The 20,472-nt window shown below is 41.9% G+C and overlaps 1 protein-coding gene across 1 annotated transcript in view; it reads left to right on the top strand.

Moving 5' to 3' along the window:
* tmeff1a (transmembrane protein with EGF-like and two follistatin-like domains 1a) overlaps window positions 1-20,472 on the top strand; it is a 104,128-nt gene that overhangs the window by 62,366 nt on the left and 21,290 nt on the right. Inside the window, exons 4-6 of the mRNA XM_038718964.1 lie at window positions 6,989-7,018; window positions 11,617-11,713; window positions 13,085-13,233. Of these exons, the coding sequence (XP_038574892.1) occupies window positions 6,989-7,018; window positions 11,617-11,713; window positions 13,085-13,233 (276 nt within the window). The remainder of the gene's footprint in view (window positions 1-6,988; window positions 7,019-11,616; window positions 11,714-13,084; window positions 13,234-20,472) is intronic.

The following is a 20,472-nucleotide window of genomic DNA, read 5'->3' as shown; positions in this document are numbered from 1 at the left end:
GTGACCAAGGGATCAAAGTCAGCGTCAGAACAAATCTAATAAGAGGGAAGTAGAGGACTCGTGGGGCACAAACAGCTGTTCATGCTGAATAATCAAAGACGGTAAAGACAAAGTTTAGGTCAGTAATGGCAGCAATATGCAAGCAACATTTTTGTAACATGGGTGCTGTATTTTTACTGTTTCCATCGTGAACATTGCAATGGAAGCTGAGATAGTTGCCGCTGTGATAACTTTCCAGAGTTGTAAAACACTGTTTCTTAGTGTTTTAAACCTGCAGAGTTTTGGTGTCTGATGAGCCTCAGACACAAGGATCTGTTACTCTGACTGGACTTCTTAGATCATATTTCCTGTCTTGTGTTTGTGAGAAGCCAAACACCATTTCAGCCCCTTGCATTGTTTGATACGGGCCCGTTTTTAGTCTGGATGCCCGTTTAGCTTCTTAACAGCGCTGCCTGTGTGCGGCATTAAAGAAATCAGCTGCAGTGATTTGCTCCCATTGAGACACCAGAGCATTGTGCAGCCACGCCTGGCCTTCAGTCGGTGTTTCAGTCCATCCCAGAGGTGGTGGATGGGGTTGAGGTCAGGGCTCAAGGCAGTCAAGTTCTTCCACACCAAACTGGGAAAACCAGTCAGGCCAGGCGCTGGCTTTGTGCACAGGGACACTGTCATGTTGAAACAGGACAGAGACAAACACAGTTATTGTTTAAAATATCTTTGTGTAAGACGCCTAAACCAAGAAAAACAGACTCTTTTGGCCATATAGTGTACGCCTAAGCACTCAGACATACAGCATGTGAGGGATATTGGCATGAGGCAGGTTTTATTCCTAAAATCTATGGGTTTAATGTTCCACAGCTGGATGATCGCCAGCCATAAATCAGGGCCATGCTAAGGCAGAAATGAAGCGCTAACGGGTTAGCAGTTTTCTCATCAAACACAGAGCAGACCCTCTGGATTCAGACGTCTCTGCAGGCCAGTCAGGGTTTATGTTCACATCCCACTCTTGAGAAATGTCTTGAGGAAACTTATAGTAACACCACAACAGAGGTGGTGGTGTTGGCGGTCAACTCCATCTGCAGGGGCAGTGGCCTGATTTCCCAGGAGGCATCGCCTGGTGCTCCACTCTTATTACCAGTTCCACCGGAGAGCCGGCACTGCGATATGCCCTCCACTTCCCTCGCCTCCCTCTTGTCCTTCTGCAATTTCCTCTCCCCGAGATTTATGCTTCCTGTAATTGGAGCGTTCGGCGGCTGTGAGCCGAGGCCGCGGAGCAAATACTCAGCTGAGTTTATTTCCCCGAGCAGGAAAGCAGGAGGAAATGCTGTGATTTTCGCTTCTTTCAAGAGAGCAGACTGTGAGGTTATGGGAGATAGGAAGACTCCTCGCTGGGGTCACAGCTCAGCAGTCGGTTTACCTCCAGAGCTGAAGGTCTAAACCACCACACCAGCCTCAGGCTGAAGTTATTACTCTTTAAAACTTGTGTTGTTGGCTTTTTGACTTTACTGACCTGTTGAAGGAGGAGAAAAGACAGAAAGGATGAGAGTGACGCCTGCAGCAGAGAGGAGATTTCACAGAGATGGATTATAAGAAGAGGATGTGACACTAAAAGCTGCTTTCCTCTTTAACCTTGGGCCTCCTATAACCTGAACTGTTTATAACCTGTGGTACAAGATTTTTCCTTCTGCGTCTACTGGCCCCATTACAGTGTGCTGTTCGGTAGGCGAGTGGTGGTGGGACATGTCAGAAGTGGAGTTGTTAGTGTTATTGATTTTATTTCATGTTTATGTGAACATGAGGGACCAGATTATATGTCAACTAGAGAATCACTGCTGGAGCCGGAACAAGCTTGTCGACGGTCCCAAAAGACATCCAGAACATCCGGCCTGATATCCCCAAGAATGAAGATGATTCTGCACCTGACATGTTACACCTGATGCCAATGTTCAGTACTAATCAGTGTGTTTACTTAGTTACAATCAGCTTGTTTCCCCTCCTGATTACTCTGCCATGTATTCAGGTAACTGGTTCTAAAATATCGTATCGTTTTTCAGTAGCCAAACCATAACCATAGTTTATTTTCCATAAACAATATTTTACTTAACGTTAACCACACCGTCATTTTCATGTGCAGATATTGTATATTCAAAAACTTTTCACTGAACGTAGTCCAAGGCGGACTCCTGCTCCCTCTGAATGGCCTCCTTTCCACAAATGGAAATCTTGGTTCATCCAGTGAACAATCTCTGCTGTTTTTTAGCCACGCTAGCAGCTCGGCAGCTCGTCTGTCCACCGCTTTGTTCCAGACCAAAATATCTCACCAGCCCTTTGCTGTGAAATGTGGTTCAGACATTCATGATCCCCAGAAGATGAATCCAGTTGACTTTGTTGCTCTTCTGACTCCTCTAGTGCCACGAATTGTAATAACTGTGGTGATTCTCAGACTTTTCATCTAGAGGCATCATCAGGTCAAATCTTTATTTTGTGCAACACTTTGGCTTCATACATTGGATGCTCCTCAAAAAGCTAGAAAACCTTGATTTGGGATTGTTTTGTTAAATCATTCACGTATTTCTCCTCTAATTGTATTTAGCCATGCAGGTATTTTTGTTTCAGCATTTGAAGTTATCCCAAAGGTCAAGACTTCTGAAGTGGAACAAAGTTAACTTTTTGTAATTTGTGGGAAATGACCCTTCAAATGAAAGCGGTTCTTAAATTTGGATTGACAATTTCATCTCGCTATTGTCAACAAATGGCAGCACTGTGGATGCTGTGTCCTTGTTTCTCTCTTAAGTTTGTATTTTTCTGAAAAATATTCTTGAGAGGCTTTCTGTTTCCGACCAGAAAATTGGACGTGGAATTGGGTTACAAGTGACCTTTGTGTTTCCTTTTGGGAAATGATTTGAAGACGTATTTTCTTGTAATAAATTAAATTGTCACGGCTGCCTCTCTGTTCATCACTGTCAAGACTGACAAGGTTAAAAATAGGCACAAAGAGCTGGAAACAAAGGACAGGTAGACTTTTGCATTATCTGGTCAGGGCTCATTTTACTTTTTATTATCTTTCAGATATCAGAAAAGCGTTTGAGTTTAAAAACAGCAGATTTTCACACGCGGACCGCAGCAGAGGAAGCAGGTAGCTGCAGGCAAAGCTTCGGCCCGCTTCATTAAACGCAGAGGCAGCCATGTTTAATTTCCTCCGCAGGTTTTATTGACGCTGTGCTGCTGCAGCGAGTTTTTATCCACAGGAGGATTAGATGATTTGTTGAGCTGCAGCAGAGTGAACGTGGTCTCGTGGTTAATGAGCAGTTTGTCACAAAAGCTTTCTGCAGTTTTCTGGTTAAAAATTCTCCCGTGAAGATATTTGGAATAATACTTGTACCTGTGTAGCGGTGATGAAAATATGACAAAGACGGTGCTGCAGCTGTTTTTGCAGGTTCTCTTCTGTTTTAGTCAGAGAGATTTCTGTTCTCCATGTTTGAGCAGTTTTTTAATCTATGAACTCTTTTTGAAGTTTACTGATCAGACAGAGGTTGTCTCTTCAGATCTACCGCTCAGCTCAGTTACAGTTGGTTTTCATCAGCTGGACGAAAGATTCAATTTAAAGCACCTGAAAATTTAGTTTCAATATATTCTACCTTCTCTGTCCTTGCTTCTTCCCTACTTACTTTTTAAATTTCCTTACCTTCCTATCTTCACCTACGTTCCTTCATTTAATACCTACCTTCTGACCTTGCTTCTTATCTTCATACCTGCCCTGCTCACATCATACCACCTTTCTTCCTTATGTCTTTCCCTTCTACATGCCCACCTTTCTTTCCATCCTTCTACCTTACTACTTCTTTTACTTGCTCTACACTTACCCACTTACCTTTCTTCCTTATTTACTTCCTTTCTACATATTACAGTCCTTAATCCCTTCCTACAGCCACCTTTCTCCCTTCCTTTTCCTTCCTACCTTCGTACCGTCCTCTCTACTTTTCCTACCAACCCATCTACCTTTCTTTCTTGTTCCTACCATCATTCCTTCCTACCAGCCTTGTTTCCTACTTTGCCGACCTCCCTGCCTTCCTACCTACAGTATATCTTCCTTACTTCCTCTCTACCTACCGACCAATTCCCTAATTTCTCTCTTATCTACTTTGGTTTATTTGTTATTTATTTAAATGTGTTTTTCTACCTCTCTGTATCCTGTTGCTACGTCTCAGGTCTGTTTCTATGCTGCTGTTTTACTAGATTTCCCTCGAGGGGATCAATATATCTTCATAATATCGTATTATCTTATCACAAGAAGCGACAGATTTGTCACTGGTGGTGATCTACAACAACAATCATCAAGATTCAGAATCTTGTATTGTTTAATTGTGAATAGTTGGTGAGAGTACACAATCCATCCCTGTCCACCCAGAACCACTGAGAACACAGACAAAACATAAATACAGACTGAGAGTAAGAAACTGGATGAGGCTGATTGTGTTCATTTTCCTCAACGGGATCTTTCGGTGCCATGCCATTGTTCCTATGGCCCATTACTTCGAAATCCCAATAGCCCAAAGAAGTGTCCCATTGGAGCCAAAGCCTATTTGTCCGACAGCCTTTCATCCTGAAATCAAATGGCCATAGCTCCGAAAATACACACGGTCCCTGCAGTTGTTGGTTCAGTGACAGTTCATTGTGCTGACACAGGACCGCAGACCACTGCTTACGTACCGAAAGTCAGCGTTGACTTATTATTTTAACCCAAACCATGATCTTTTCCAAAACCTCACCAAACTGCGAACGTTTCACACCGTGTTAACTAGCAGAAAGGCCTGAGGAAAAACTTCTCCCATGTGAGTGTTTTCGGAGCAATGGCCGTTTGTTTTCGGGATAACAGGCTGTCAGACAAATGGGCTTTTGGTCCAATGGGCAGTCCCTGATCCTCCACCTGCTCGTTTCAGGAGATTTTGAATCTTTTCAATTAAACATTAACCTTAAAACAATTTTCTCATTAGTGAATGAACATAAGCCACACCCAGGGAGAGGTTTTTCTTTTTCAATTTAAGAGGTTCCTCCTGCAGTTTGAAACCGAGCGCTTAACGTTTAGTCAATAACACGCTGACAGAACCATTAATATCTCCGCTCACTCTCTGACCATTTCTGCCTCCTTTGCCATGAAAAACAATCTCATCATGACTTTGTAAAGAAGTGCAGCAGCTTAAGGTGATTTAATTGAACAAAGCAGCCAGTGTCCATTTCCTAATGCAGCATCGTCGTGCCAGAAACTCCAAACACAGCGTCCATTTCTTAATTCAAGGTTGCCTCGCCAAGATTTATACTGTCAGAGTGCATTTCCCGTTGGAGCTGCAGAGCTGAGACACTGACGAGCTTCCAGGATGTTTATTTAAGGCTGCTGCAACACACGACAGTGTTTCTTTGTCAATCGTGACATTATCATACATGTGTGTCACATGATCGATCGATGTGTGATTACTGAGACTGGTGATATCTGCACTGTTCGGGAAGATGTTAACTTTAAAGGAATAGTTGAACAACATACATACACGAAAATGTGAATCAGTGAGCTTTAAAGGTGCTCTCCTCTGTTTTATGCTAAGCTATGCTAACCACATCCTGACTCCAGCTCTGTACTGCGCACACAAACTCAAGATCGACTGATTATTGGCTGCAAGACCCGTTGCACGCTTTCTCATGGGCAGCTCCACAAACATTTGCAAGCAAGTGTAAACCACGCGGCGCACTGGCACTCACCGGTTACTTGTTGATGACTGGCCCACTGGTCTGTAGTACCTCCGATCTCATCAACACATTCTCACTCCCAACTTGTCACATATTGACGCTTGGTCAGGGCCCTTTGTTGTCACTTTTTAACGCCCTGGGTAGCCCTTTTGCGTCATTTATTCACATTTAGGGCTCTGCGATCAAGTTAGCAACGCTTAGCAACAACAAAAATGCAACTTCCAGTGAAGTTAGCAACAATAAATATGCAAGATCTGGTTAGATTTTCAAAATAAAAACAAAAATCGCCATTTTGAAAGGGCGCATTATTAAAGTCAACAGAACAAAACTAGTTGGTTAAGGTTAGGAAAAGATCATGGTTTGGGTTAAAATAACTACGTACATCAGTAAACATGTAAGTTATTTTAAACCAAGAATTAACATAACCTGCCTAACTTAGATTAAAATTTTAAATATTTAATGTTGACTTTTTGCTTCACACAGGACACGAACCCCGTTCTCCTGATTCAAAGTCGTGGTTCTGGCCCTCCGTCCACCCCAATTACCTTCTTACTAAGTCTTTTCCGTTAAATATCATACCTTCACCGTCAAAAACTGGCACTACAGGGCTTCCCCCACAACGTTGATGCTAAAAGGATCCCCAGTGCGTTACAAACTGACAACGATGGCTCTTGACCATGCGTCCATATGTGACGAGTCAGAGAACGGGTTGACCTAATCCGGTCCTTTTTTAGCCTCCTTCCATAAAATTTACCAGGTGACCAACGCATTTATAAAACAACAGACAAGTGCTGTCAGAGGCGACACTCGGCTTTTCACGCTTTTTGTTCTCCAGCAGCCCGCCGGTGTTCTTGCAGTAGATAAGCCTACAGTGGCCTCTTTAGTGTCGGAGAGCGTGGAAAACACCTGCACAGACTCTTGCGAGCGTGTAGACAATAGTTTCGGATGAGGTGCACACACCCGCAGAGGAGGTTGTGTTGTGATGCTGAGAGCTTAACATTCATAGTGCAGGTAAACTCCCTTTTTTCCTTTGGTTCAAACTGAGGAGCGAAAACAATCCAAGAAAACAAAGCTAAAGATGCTGCAGATGACATCATCAACAGTCCTCCTACAAAAATACATAAAACTTCTTTAGGCCAACATTACAAGATTCCACAGGGCAAAGCAGAACGCCTGTAATTACTATCTGAGCATTTAATGATAGTTCCTGAAGAGAAATCTGACAGTAGTTGTGTCTCTTGTGTTTTCACAGATCCTGGTTCCGGCTCAGGAGACGGAGACGGTGAGCGTTGAGGGTTTTTTTCTTCTTCTTTGGGCTATTTAAAGATTTAATTTCCTGCTTCATGTTTTCTCTGAGTGAAAGTCAAACACAAATCAATTACTGCTGAATCTTTATCTGCCTTCCACAAACAGTAACTGCTTGTATTGTGAAGAAGCCATCACCGCTGAGGTCTGAACATGGCTGAATGAGGCGTTTGAGGATCTTTTATTCTTCCTTTGTGTGTCTTATTGTATCTCTGCCTCCCTCGTTGAATATTAACTCCTCTAATAAAGGTTGTGTGGAGGTTTTCAGCTTCTGCATTGACTCCTCCCTGATGGACGGGTTGATATTTTCTGTCTTCGTTGGAGTCGAGCTGAAAGCCTTGCGGCTGCCAAATTTGGCAACAGAGACATTTTGCGACCATCTGTGAGCGCCGACCACAGTGTTTTGTTGTTTAATATGGCTGCTTGAGGGTTTTAATTGGAGGTGGCCCCCTGAGGGACGGTATCTCCACCATCGGCGGGCGGGAGGGGCTTCAGTTGAGTCGACGAGCTGGTGGTTCCCCTGCAGGCGATGGACTGGTCGAGCCACAGGGATAAATTATTAAACCACCTCTTCAGTAATCTTCTCTGTTTGTCTTTTACTGTCCAAGCATGTGCACACCTGTCAGCTGAAAAACACCCACCTATACAGTGTTTCAACTGAGAAAAAGGGATCATGTGACGCAAGTTTCTTACAGGTTTAAAAGCGGGCAAAAGCTCTGCACGTCTGTGATTTGAAATCATTATGTAAAATCTGCAGCACAAACCACTTTCCAAATGGCCCTGGACCGTGAGACACAAAATGATGCATCTTTTTCACAATAGTTTGTCTTTTGTTCAAAATTTGTCTTTTATATTTTTGGAAAAGCAGTTTTCTATTGCACTTTGAGACGTAACTCATTTTCATTGTCGGATTGGTTTATCTCAGTGTGAAGGTTTAAGCTCTGGTAGGGACACACACACACACATAAATAGCTAAATGATTACTTAATTAATTATAATAAAATAAGACTGTGCATATTGAATCAATGTGTATTACCTTAAACAGGACTTTTCTCAGATCATAACTTAGCTTGGTTTGCTTCGTAATTACGTTGTTTTCAAATATAATGTACAACAAGGTTTGAAAAAACTGAGTGTGTGTTGTGTGCTCACACAGTAAGTGATGAGATCTCACAGCAGAATAAAAAACTGCTCTCAGTCTGCTTCTTAGTTTTCTGGTGTTTGGACATCATCTGAAACAGGTTTTTCCCTGCTGAGGGTCAAGTCCTATGGAGTGAGAGAGGAGGGTGTTGACTTTAAAGACCGACAGGATTCACAATATGAGAGTAATCACCGGCGGAAGATTTTCTACTCTGGTGAAAGTTATTTCTATTCAGGATAAAATCAGAGAGATGCAAACTGTTCAGATTGACTTTGAGCCTCATGCAAGAAATTTCTTATCGTGTCGGTCAGTTCAGTCGGTCCAGAGTGAAATATCTCAACTCAACTTTTCTTTTAGCGCCTTCATGAGGTGAAAATTTAAATTGTTCTACGTTTCCTTTCCTTTATTTTGCTTCATCCACCTAAAATCTGAGACACCAAGCCCTCAAACCCGCTCCTGACAAGTAAGGACTTGTTTTTGTTTTTTTAATCTAACATTACTAGGTCCATATCATTTAGACAGAGCCCAGATCAGTGATGTTGTTTTAGTGTGTGTGGTTGTGGGCAGAGTCTGTGTTGCCGAAGCAGCAGCAGCAGCAGCTGCATCCTGCTGTCAGCAGAGTCCAACAGAAACAAAGAACCTCTCTGCTGCAGATCCTCGTCGATCGATCGGCAGCCCCCGAGCCCCGGCTGAGCTCTCCGTGTTCAATACGTCTACACACAGCAGGCCAATCTGTCAGCCAGCAGGCACACACACACACACACACACACACGTCAGAATCCATCCTCTCGAGTCATTTCAATCATGTTGTCGCTCTTAAAGTCACATTCACTTTACTGTAAGTGAGAAGAAATCTGCTCCTCTCTCAGTTCATATCTCAGTGGAGGAAGTATTCAGATCCTTTACTTGAGTAAAAGTACTAATAGGTTTCCATTTTACACTGGGGACGCTGGGGACATGTCCCCGTGATATGGTTGATTTTGTCTCTCATCACTTGTTGAATTTGTTAAAAATGTTCTGAAAAACTTGGACCAAGAGAATTTCTCTAACAAATGAAAATGCTTTGAGAAAGGTTTATCAGCACAAAAATAAATTTAAATCAATTTAAATGTTGAAGAAACAGATGTGCATTTTGCTAAAGACTGCATTATATTCTGTTATACTTTTATAAATTGCTTCCTCCCAGCTGAAATTTTTGTTTCCCTTTATATAAATAAAGACATTTCCACCATAAATTGGTGCAGAAAATGTCTCCAAAATGCAGGAAATTAAGTGTTTCATGCTCCAATTGTCTGGGAGAGGACCCGCTTACCCGCATTTCATGTTTCTTCAAATAGCCTAGTGTTAAAAATCTTCTCGTCTTGTTCTTGTGCATTGTTGAGTCTTGTGACCCGTGTATCATATCGAGTCCTTATGTCCCCACCACACTGGGAAAATACTCCACTACAGGTAAAAGTCTTGCATTCAAACAATACGTAAGTAAAAGTATGTATTGACAGCAAAATGTAAAGTAAAAGCGTTCATTGTGCAGTACAAAAGTCCCTGTCAGTGTCTATTAACTACTACTAGCTACATTCTAGTGAGCCGCTCTACGAGACATGGCCTCAAATTAGGTGAGAATTATGAATTACGTAATCTTTAAGTTTAATTTGATTAATTGTGCCGTACTCCGTATTGCTTGTTTAAAATGAATTTTGATAATTTAACTGTTGTTTAAAATGTCTGCTGTTTTCTTTTTGTATAAATAAAGTTTTATATAATAAATTCTAACAAACAAATTAAGGTAGGTCATTTGTCATGAAAACTCAAAAGTCAAATGGTCTCTTAGTCACCCAAGGAACAAACTGTGTACTGCAGTTGAAAGCTCCAGAAACAGTTAAAGCAACTGGACCTTGAGTTAAGATTTGTTTGTCAAACTACTGTTGGTGTCTTTCTTTTCCACTTTCTCTTGTTTTTCTCTTCTTTTTAGCTTCTTTCATGTTTTCCTCACTCTGTTTTCTGTAGTTTCCTACATTTGTACTGTTGACTTCTTATTTTACTGCTAATACTTAGCTTTCTGTCAAGTACATTTTTAATAAATATTTAAAAATGATTAAAAAAATATATAATATATTTCCTCCACTTGCGGTTGTTCCAGGTAATGTGTTGTTATTGTGTTTACCTTTTTGCAGTGATGGACCATGCTGCCTGATTTAATGAGCTCTTTTAAGATTTGAAGTCTGAACGCAGGCTTTTAATGACTCCAGCTAGAAGTTTATGCAGCTTGCAGGATGGTCGTTACATTTCCTGTCCTTTGCTGGGGATTAATTTCATTCTCCTCCGTAGTACTGAGCTTTTCCTCTATTACATTACAAAATTACACTTGATGAATCATGAAAATAGCTCCCTTGATGAAAGGCAGCCATGAATAATCCCTCGGGCTCTTTGATATTTGATGTTCGGGTTGTTACCGCCTCGTCTGCTCTGAACTCGCTCTCTGCTGGCAAATGGACGCTGTCATGCGAGATGGCATTAAACGCATCCCCTGTAATGATAATAATAATACCATAAAATGATAATGTGTGGCTCTGTTTCCATTTGGCCGATAAGCTTCAGGAGTCTCTTCACACACGCAGCTGTGCCTGATAGGAAAGTGTGCGAGCCGTGTCATGTGTTGATGGTACAAACGGTGTCATCAGCGTTAACGGCACCGACGGCGCTCACCGGAACAGAAACTGATCAGAGTTGGAGGTTGTTTTGGAAAATGAAATCAAGTCGCTTCTTCTTCTGGAAAGAAGTGCAAAAATAATACAAATAAAAGCTGATTATGTTTTTCAAGGATGAAAAAGTTCATCAGAAAGAGTGCAGCCAAGACACCAAGGTCAAATTAAAGAAAAAGAGTCGTTAGAGGTAGAAGCCAGATGCGAAGTGTCACAGGTGAATAATGTTCTGTCTCTGGAGAAACATCTGAACCCCAGGATAAAACTCAAATCTGCTCATAATCATATGCAGCGAAATTGAATACAAGTTCCTTTCGGTTCTAGTTTATTATGAGTGCCAATGTTTCCCTCAAATGTCTCTTCCCCAATTAATCATAATGTTGGTTTACTTCAGTTTATTTGGTGAAAGAAAGTAAATCTAACATCCCTGCATGTTGAGAACAACAGAATAAATTCACAGTAAGGGACAGTAACAGGGTTCATTTCATTGAGGGTATTATATTACTTTTTTTTCTTTAGTTGCGTGCAACATGCGTCTCTTAATAAACCTCTAAAGGGATAAATAAGGGGTTTAATGGCGTCAATTATGCACACAATGTGTTTTGGAAAGAAGCACATTGAATTCATTTAAGCACTTTTTATTTTTCTCAGTCCAAGTTCAGCCCTCGTGCTGCTTTACATTTCTACAATTACAAATAATATTTAGCTTTTCTTTGTTGATGTCATGTGTTACAGATGATGAGGGGTCGGCCTCTGACGTTGGGAAGAAGTTCACCAAGTGCAGCACGTGTAAATACGGAGCCGAGTGTGATGAAGACTCGGAGGACGTCTGGTGAGTGTTCGACTGCCAGGACGTGATATGAAGTCACTAATAATAAAGGCCGTCCTCATTCCTCCAGTGAGATTCTCAGCCGCTTGAAGGCCTTTACTGAGAAGCTGCTGCAGTTCAGAAAGAAATTCTCTCTAGTCTGAGCAACTTTCTCAGAAGCTGTAAAGACAGACGACCCGACACCATCCTCAATCCGGGTTCTCTACAAAAAGCAACTCTTCGGGGTTTCCATTTGGGCAGGGGAGAAGTGTCAGTTTAAAAAAATACTGGGGCCTTCGAATACTGCCACAACAACCAAATGTGGCTCAGTTGTTTTGACTTTTACTTGAAAAGGTCTTTCAGCCACTATTAGAAAGTGTCAGGACCACAGAATAACCCACCTGGATACCTGTTGCATTGTGCTTGATTTTGGGGGCCTTAACATGAATCCAAGACCACCACATTCAGGTCAGTGGTTGTCCACAAATACAAAATGGATGTGGAAAAGGTCACGACTCTGTAGTTTTAATGAAAAGGCTCCTGATCCCAGCAGACGGGAAGTCTGCTTAGACAAGTGACTCCCGAAAAGACAAAATAATTCCCATTTGGACCTGACTCCATATGAATGTGTTCAAAATGGACAGTTTTTTCTTAGTACTGGACAAACAGTTTCCCAAAAGTACCTTCCCTAAGTGAACATGTCCCTTTCAAATGCCTTTGAAAAACTGAAAAGACTTCATCCACCTAAAATCTGAGACCCCAAGCCCCCAAACCCACTCCTGACAAGTAAGGACTTGTTTTTGTTTTTTTAATCTAGCATTACTAGGTCCGTATCATTGAAAAGACGAATAAGTTGTTTTTATTATGAAACTGAATTTTGAATTTGCAACCTAGATCTTTTTTTTATCCAACTTTATCTTTAATTCAATCGGTTAATTTCTTCATCAACATCATCAGTTCAAAGTTTAATGCTGCTCACCTCCCTAATGCACTTCATGCTCCTCTAGAGATAACCTTAACAACCTTCGACTGTGAAGAGAAGGCAGCTGACTTTTTAATTTTTATTCATATGCACAGGTTAGTCAGACAAATGACAAATACAGTGGAAATGGATGTGCAAGCCCAAATCTAAATATAATCCACAGGTTAAAACATGTTTTACGTGTAGGACGTAAGGTATATAAATGTATTAAATGCATCTCTTTATGAGCAGACACCCAGTCTGTGGTAAACTAATGAACGGTGTCTCCATTTAGAAGTCTCTAAATGTGCTTCCGCTAATGATTCTGTGCTGATGAGAGCTGCTGTGGCAGAAACATGTTCGGGCTCCAGACTGCAGACCGAACATTTATTATCCTGTGAGAAACAGTCCTGACGCATGACTCCTCTCCTCAGGTGCATATGTAACATCGACTGCAGCGGCCACAATGAAAACCCGGTGTGTGCCACTGATGGGAACTCCTACAACAACCCCTGTCTGGTCCGAGAGGCGTCGTGTATGAAGCAGGAGCAGATCGACGTCAAACACCTGGGCAGATGCCCCGGTAAGACTGAGCCTAAGGAAACTCTTAATATCGGCTGTGAAGGCTGGAGAGGCTTTACTCACCACTCTGGATGACGGTGAAGATGTCTGTGTGCAGATTAAAGCTGCTCTGGGCGAGCTTGTTGTGTTAAAGCTAATCATCCTAAATCACAGAATGATGTTGTAATATATTTAAACTGCCTCCTCACACTAAAACCCTCCTCCAAACTGATTGTCGTAGCTTAGCAGTCGGAAAACATAGCAGGTCTGTCAAGCTTTGGATTTCTCCCCATGCTGGTGTTAATGCAGGGTTTCTACTGGCTTCACAAAGATAAATTAGAGGTTTTTTAATACCAATAATAATGATGTAGATTAATAATATTATACCTTAAAATTTCAATTAACAGCCTCGTCCTAATTAGACGCCTGTCCCTTTTACTGGCCCGGTGCAGCCACACTTTTACAAATAAAGGCAGGTCTCAATTAGATGCCTATTTTCTGGATGTTTAGAACCTCTTAAAGCCAACTGTGTTGTCTGCTTGAGCTAATTCTAAGCTGCTTAGATCACACATACAAATATAGGCTAATTGTTAAAACTTTTGGCAATATGGACATGCTACATCAGCCCTATTCAATTGGCGGCCCACGGGCCACATCCGGCCCCAAAGCAGCCTCCGTGTGGCCCAGCACATAATGTAATATAGGCTATATGACAACAAAAGTAAACTACATGTATAGTGTATGGAAATAGCTAAAGAGTGAGCTATATCGTTTCCTTCTCGTCTTTGTTGAGTTTCACATGCGCTGTACCGATCACCGCCAATCGAGGCTCAACAAATCTGTCCGACCTGCAGCCTCTCTGCAGAGCGCCTCCACACACACACACGTCACCCAGCTGATCAGTGGACATTTTCGGTCTTGACTAAAACTACGCTCGTTAGTGTTAGTGTACCTGGTGCAATAAAAACGTAGCGAGTAAAAAGCCAGTACTTTGCCAACACACCTGTTTAATAAGCATAAACACAGAAAACGTTTTAATGTGCGCAGTCTCTCACACACCGCAGCTGTGTTTTGGTTTTACTCAGGCACAGCGCTAGTTTGGATAATAGCTTATCTGTCTGTCTTTAGTAACTGTTTAGCTTAGTAAATTATAAACTCAGCTGGTGGAGAGAGACCAGCCCTCCTCTCTACCAGCAGCTGCCGAGGGAGGACAGGAGGGACTTAGTGGTTCATTATTTCTAAACTTCACTCAGTATGTTGATGATGTTGATTTTACTGATATTTTAAATTTGTTTCCAGTGAGATATTAGTGACTTTGCTGTTGTAAATCATGTTGCTGCTCTAGAAATAACATTTCTTTTTTTAAATAATACATGCAATTATTCAGTAATAAATAGGACTGGTAAGAGCATCGATAAAGAACTGAACCAATAAGAATTACCAAGTATGGCAATAAAATCCTTATGATCCCGACTCCTGAGAAAATGTCCGGCCAATCTACAGTATGTGTCCTGGTTTTAAAATCCGGCCCAGTTGAATTTGTAATAGTATACCCCAGTTCTACATCATATATCGTTAAGATCAGCAATTCGATTCTCCCAAATGAAACATAACCCTGTTTATCTGCTCAGCTGCAAACACTGGACCTGGACAAGCAAGACACGTCGTTAGATTTATGCATTATTGATCACATTTCCAAAAACTGCGTCTCATTTTTAACCTTTCGAGACATGTAGCACTGTTTCTGGTAACGTGGGCTGGAACTGCTGGAGTGTAAACAGCAAGGCAGAGTTGCTAACGTTAGCCTAAACTCTGATGTAGTATATTCCAGGACTGACTCCAACACCGTGGATGCTCAAGTCCTGGACTGGGCTAACTTGTAATTCAGTAAAATAGTGTACTTAGCTAATGATATGCTAACATTTGGCCTTGGAAGTAATGTTAGGTTAGCACTGTGGGTAGTAATCTAGTTATACAGATGTATGTTAGAGCAAAAGATTGTAAACAAGAACAGTGACATCACTTCTCATTTTGAAGCCTCGAGTTTGCCATCTTGTTTTTTTGGAACCGGAAGTGACCATAATCTGTTGAGAGGGTAGAGCTAGCTACCCTGGTTAGCAAGGTGCATCCGTAATTCACGTTAACTATGATTTTATTTGGGATGCTAATTTTGGCCAGTGAAAAACTGGCTTACAACAAAATATTCTTACTGGAAAAAATTACCAGCCGACTCCTTAGAGTGTCTTTTAGTGCAACTAAGCGCTGAACAAGACATTTTTTGGCGACCAAAATGTTACAGTTTACTGTCATGAAGTGAAAATACCTCTATCCTGGGGCGAGTTCAGCGCCGACAACGGAAACGGTGGTGCCTTGAACACCCTGCTGTGTTCGCGAGCGCACTACATTTTCTTGCCTTTCTAACACCGTTGTGTTTACAAACTTGTGGCAGCTGATTGGTTGACACGTAAGACACGCCCACCAAACGGGAGAAAACATACTTCGAAGCCCGATGCAGAACGTTGCGCAATGTTGCAAGGAAACATGTCGTTCAATCAGAAAACGTTGCAAACCGGTGGAAAACGTTTTGAGATTGAACTCGCCCCTGATTGACAGGTCACCGTGGTAGTCATCCCCTGCTTTCTGGTCTATGTTCCTCTAAATGGGACCATAATTTACTAAATGAACATCATGCTGTGTTGAAGAAGACTTGAAACTAGCGACTGAGACCATAAACTCATCAGGAAAGTGTTTGCTGAGGTAATAAATCAGATGAGAAGTAGCCTCCTTTTCTCACTGAAATCTATACAATAACACTTATCTTAGCAACCCGTGGAGTCGCCCCCTGTTGGCTGTTATAGAGAATGCAGGTTTTTAGAAACTTAAGCATTGGCTTCACTTTCCGACACGGAGGTGAACAGTCAATTGAGACATTATTCATTAGCTCAACTTTCAAATGTGAAATTCTGTGGGAAATATTCCTTTGAGACTGTCGACTCAAACCACCACAGGAGTTAGTTTTCATATCTCAGTGAGCGGCTGTAGAAACGGAGCGTGTTGTTTCTGTCAGTGTGTGGAGGTGTAGCAACCGCTGTAGTAACCGCTCCTGTCGACATGCTCCTGATAAAAGTCTTTTTCATGTCAGGTACAGATGCCAGGTATCGTAAGACTGTGTGTTTGGATGCAGCATGAATTTGATACAACCGTAAACAGGGCATGTGTGTGCAAATCGTATGGATACCATGTGATGATGAACAGCACGGAGTAAGAACATAGATGCACCAATCCACCACACACAACACCAATATACGCAAGCTTTTCTTATTATCAATAAATCCCCAAAACAGACCCAAACCAACAATGTGTCAGGTTTACTGATGGTTTTAATGGTTTTAATGGTTTCTATGGCTCCGAGGAAGAAGAGACATCAAGCTGTGAGGCACACACAGGACTTGTTTGGAGATACATTCACTGTTGGAGATTTGTTTACTGAAGAAAAATATACATCACAGGACCTTTCCTTTAAAGTGTTTCGTCTTTCTCCATGTGTCTCTACGCCCAGTCTGTTCAGCCCTCTGTGTTCACGCTGTTTACTGACGTGCATGAGCGATTGGACAGGGGCGGAGGTTTTAAAGCACCACGTGCAGCTTTGTGGCGGCCGGCAGGAACCTCTGATGCCAACAGCCAACAAGGTGTGTTGGATTTAAAATCAGGTTCACGGTGAGCAGCGACCGCTTCTATAACAGGCTGAAAAATGAGGCATTCAGTGTCACATGGTCTCAGTTTTAGTCGTCCGGTTGTTCCCATTTATTTCACCTGTTTTTCTATTCTTGTAGTCTTTTGGAGGGTTTGGAGTTGGAGTTTGCCTCCCTCATGCAGGCTGACTGTATTTTTTTTATTATTTTGGATTTACTTTCAGCAATAACCGCTCGCAGCGTCGACCTTCAACCCCGTCTGGATTGTGTATGAGAGCAGATATCAGCCTCCCAGTTTGTGTACCGACGGATAAATCTGCCCGCTGAAGCCTCTATCACTGTTTTATTGAATCTAAATTGGAAAATCCCGTCATCCAGGCTTGTCGAGCTTCGGAAAATGGCTGCCGTAACCTCTGTGAATTATGAAAGAGGCCCTTCGCTCACCAACAAACTGCCCCGTAAATGAAAAGCATTTTATAAGCCCCCGAGAGGCTGAGTGATTCTTCAGTTCAGACGGACACTCACTGATCCTCAGATGAAAGAAGAGACTCCTCTGATTCAGTTTCTAAAAATGAGATGAGTTTAAAGGTTTTGGTTCTTTATTAGAGTATTTCCACATTTCAGAGAGAAAAGTGGTACTTTGTTTTCTGCCCTACATTTATCTGAAGGCGTTTTTACATTTAGTTTTTGCATGGGACATTATTTCTTCCTTATTTCGTTCTTTGTTTCCATGTCAATCATTCCTTTCTTATTTGTTTTCCTTCTTCCTTCTTTATCTTCTTGCATCCTCATCCTTATTTCTTTTCTTCAGTCTTTGTGTTTCTACTTTTCTATTTTGATTCATCCCTGTTTTCCTTTTCTTGTTTCCTACTGTGCTTTTTTCTGTCCTAAAGTCTTTATTTCTTTGCTTCCAGTGGTCCTTCCTCCCTCCTTTTCACCTCAACTCTTCTTTCTTTGTCATTTGGTCATCCATCTTTTTGCCGTTTCTTTTTATTTGTCTTATGTTTCTCCTTATTTTCCTTTCCTCCTTTGTTCCTTCATTGTTCCTTCATGTCTAACTTCCTTCACCCCCAGTTTCCTTGTTTCCTTCCTTCTTTCCAAGTGTCCTTCTTTTTTACTACCGTATTTCGTCCCATTTCTTCCTTGTTTCTTTGCTTCATCCCCAGTTTCCTTCTTTCTTTGCTTTTTTCTTCCCTTTTCTTCCTTGTGTCTTTCCTTCTTTCCTAGTTTCTTTCCTTCTTACCTTCCTATTTCCTCCCTTTTCTTCCTTCTTTCCCTCTTTCTTCCCCAGTTTCCTTCTTTCTTTCCTTTTTACTCCCTTTTCTTCCTTATTTACCTCCTTCTGTCCCAGGTTTCTTTCTCTTTATTCTCGTCTGTCTTCCTTCCTTCTTGCATCACAGATATTACTCCTCACTGTGTAATTTTTCCACCTCCAACGTCTTTTAAGTGCTGTAGACTGGGATCATTATTCCGCATTAACTTGCTGATGTAGTGAAATGCGGGATTGATGTTGTTTCACTCTCGGTGAACGCTGCTGACTGCACAACTGTGACCACTTCATCCCGGTCATAAATCAGCCTCATTATTGAAACAGTGTCAGACAAATAAATGTGTCTAATCACCAATGTTTTCAATTAACCCACAAACCAAGCATGCATTTTGTTTCCATGGGAGCTGAGTTTTGATTCCATGAGGCATTAATCCACACCTCGTTACATGTCCTGTTTTAATCTAAAGCAGAGGAATTATTTCGGCCAAGCCAAGACTGACTGCTGGTTCAAACACTTTTTTTTTTGCAATTCATCATGAGCTGAACTCAAATATCTAAGACTTTCTCTATGTACACAAAAGGCCTATTTCTCTCAAATATTGTTCACAAATCTGTCAAAATCTGTGTTAGTGAGCACTTCTCCTTTGCAGAGATAATCCACCTCACAGGTGTGGCATATCAAGATGCTGATCAGACAGCATGGGAATCAGAATCAGAAATGCTTTATTGATCCCCGGGGGGAAATTCTGTGTCACAGTTGCACACATTGCACAAAAGGCAAAATGAATATAAATAAAGATATTGGTATATAAAGAAGTAAATAAATATCAGAGTAAAAATATAAAATAAAGACAATATAAAGGTGTGTGTATATGTACAATATTTACATAGTTAAAGAAATTGTTATGCTGAACAGTAATAATGAATAAATAGTAGCAGCAGAGTATTTCACATTAAGTATTTAAGGTGTTATTGCACAAAACAGATAATAATGTCCAATTTAAAACTGTGTCCGTGTGTCAGACACTTAGAGGGAGGAGTTATAACGCTTCACAGGCAGAAATGACTTCCTGTGGCGCTCTGTGGTGCATTTTGGGGGAGTGAGTCTTGCACTGAAAGTGCTCCTGTGTTTGAGCAGCACGTCAAAGAGTGAGTGGGAGACATTGTCCTCGATGACATGTAGCTTAGACAGCATCCTCCTCTCTGACACCACCGACAGAGAGTCCAGCTCCACCCCCACAATGTCACTGGCCTTGCGGACCAGTTTGTTGAGTCTGTTAGCGTCCGCTACCCTCAACCTGCTGCCCCAGCATGCAACAGCAAACAGGACAGCACTGGCCACCACAGACTCATAAAACATCCTCAGCATCGTCCTGCAGATGTTGAAGGACCTCAGCCTCCTCAGAAAATAGAGACGGCTTTGGCCCTTCCTGTAGAGGACTTGAGTGTTCTTGGCCCAGTCCAGTTTATTGTCCAATTGCACTCACAGGTATCTGTAATTCCTGTTATGTAATTATGTTCCTGGATGGAAACAGGGGTCACTGCTCTCCTTAGATCCACAACCAGCTCCTTAGTCTTTGTCACGTTGACTGTGGCGGTTTTGGGGGGGGCCCAACTGGGGCCAGTGCCCCTGTAACACAGACCTTGGACCCCCCTGTGGCCCCCCTGCCAAAGAGTGAGATGTAGCTTCCTTCTCATCTTTGTTGAGTTTGACATGCGCTGTACATATCAGCGCCAATCACAGCTCAACATAACTCTCCGACCTGCAGCCTCTCCGCCCCTCTGTGTGCACGCGCACGGATCGAAGTCAGCCAGCTGATCAGCGGACATTACTGACATTGACGACAACTACGCATGTTAGTGTAATTAGGCCTACCTGGTGCAATAAAAACGTAGCGAGTAAAAAGCCAATACTTCACCAACACACCTGTTTAATATGCATAAACGCAAAACACGATGTTATAATCTGCTCAGTCTCTCATCCACTGCAGATGTGTTTTGGTTTTACACAGGCACAGCGTTAGTTTGGTTAATAGCTTTTTGTTGCAAACAAGCTAAAGTGAAAGATCAGTTTAGCTCAGTTTGCCACTTACATTAAAGCGTGGCACATTATACTCAGCTGGTGGCTGAGACAGACCAGCCCTCCTCTCTACCAGCTGCAGCAGAAGGAGGAGGACATGCTAGATTTGTTTCCAGTGAGATATTAGTGACTTTGCTGTTGGAAATCCTGTTGCTGCTCTAGAAACAACATTTAGTTAATAAAAAATGTTACATTAATATATAATATATTCAGTTATTT

The sequence above is a fragment of the Micropterus salmoides genome, unplaced genomic scaffold (assembly GCF_014851395.1).
Source record: "Micropterus salmoides isolate LMB-PRFRI ecotype aquatic unplaced genomic scaffold, ASM1485139v1 Ms_hic_scaffold_14, whole genome shotgun sequence".
Lineage (NCBI taxonomy): Eukaryota > Metazoa > Chordata > Actinopteri > Centrarchiformes > Centrarchidae > Micropterus > Micropterus salmoides.
Note: the sequence above shows the minus strand (reverse complement) of the source record. Positions and strands in the feature narration are given on the sequence as shown.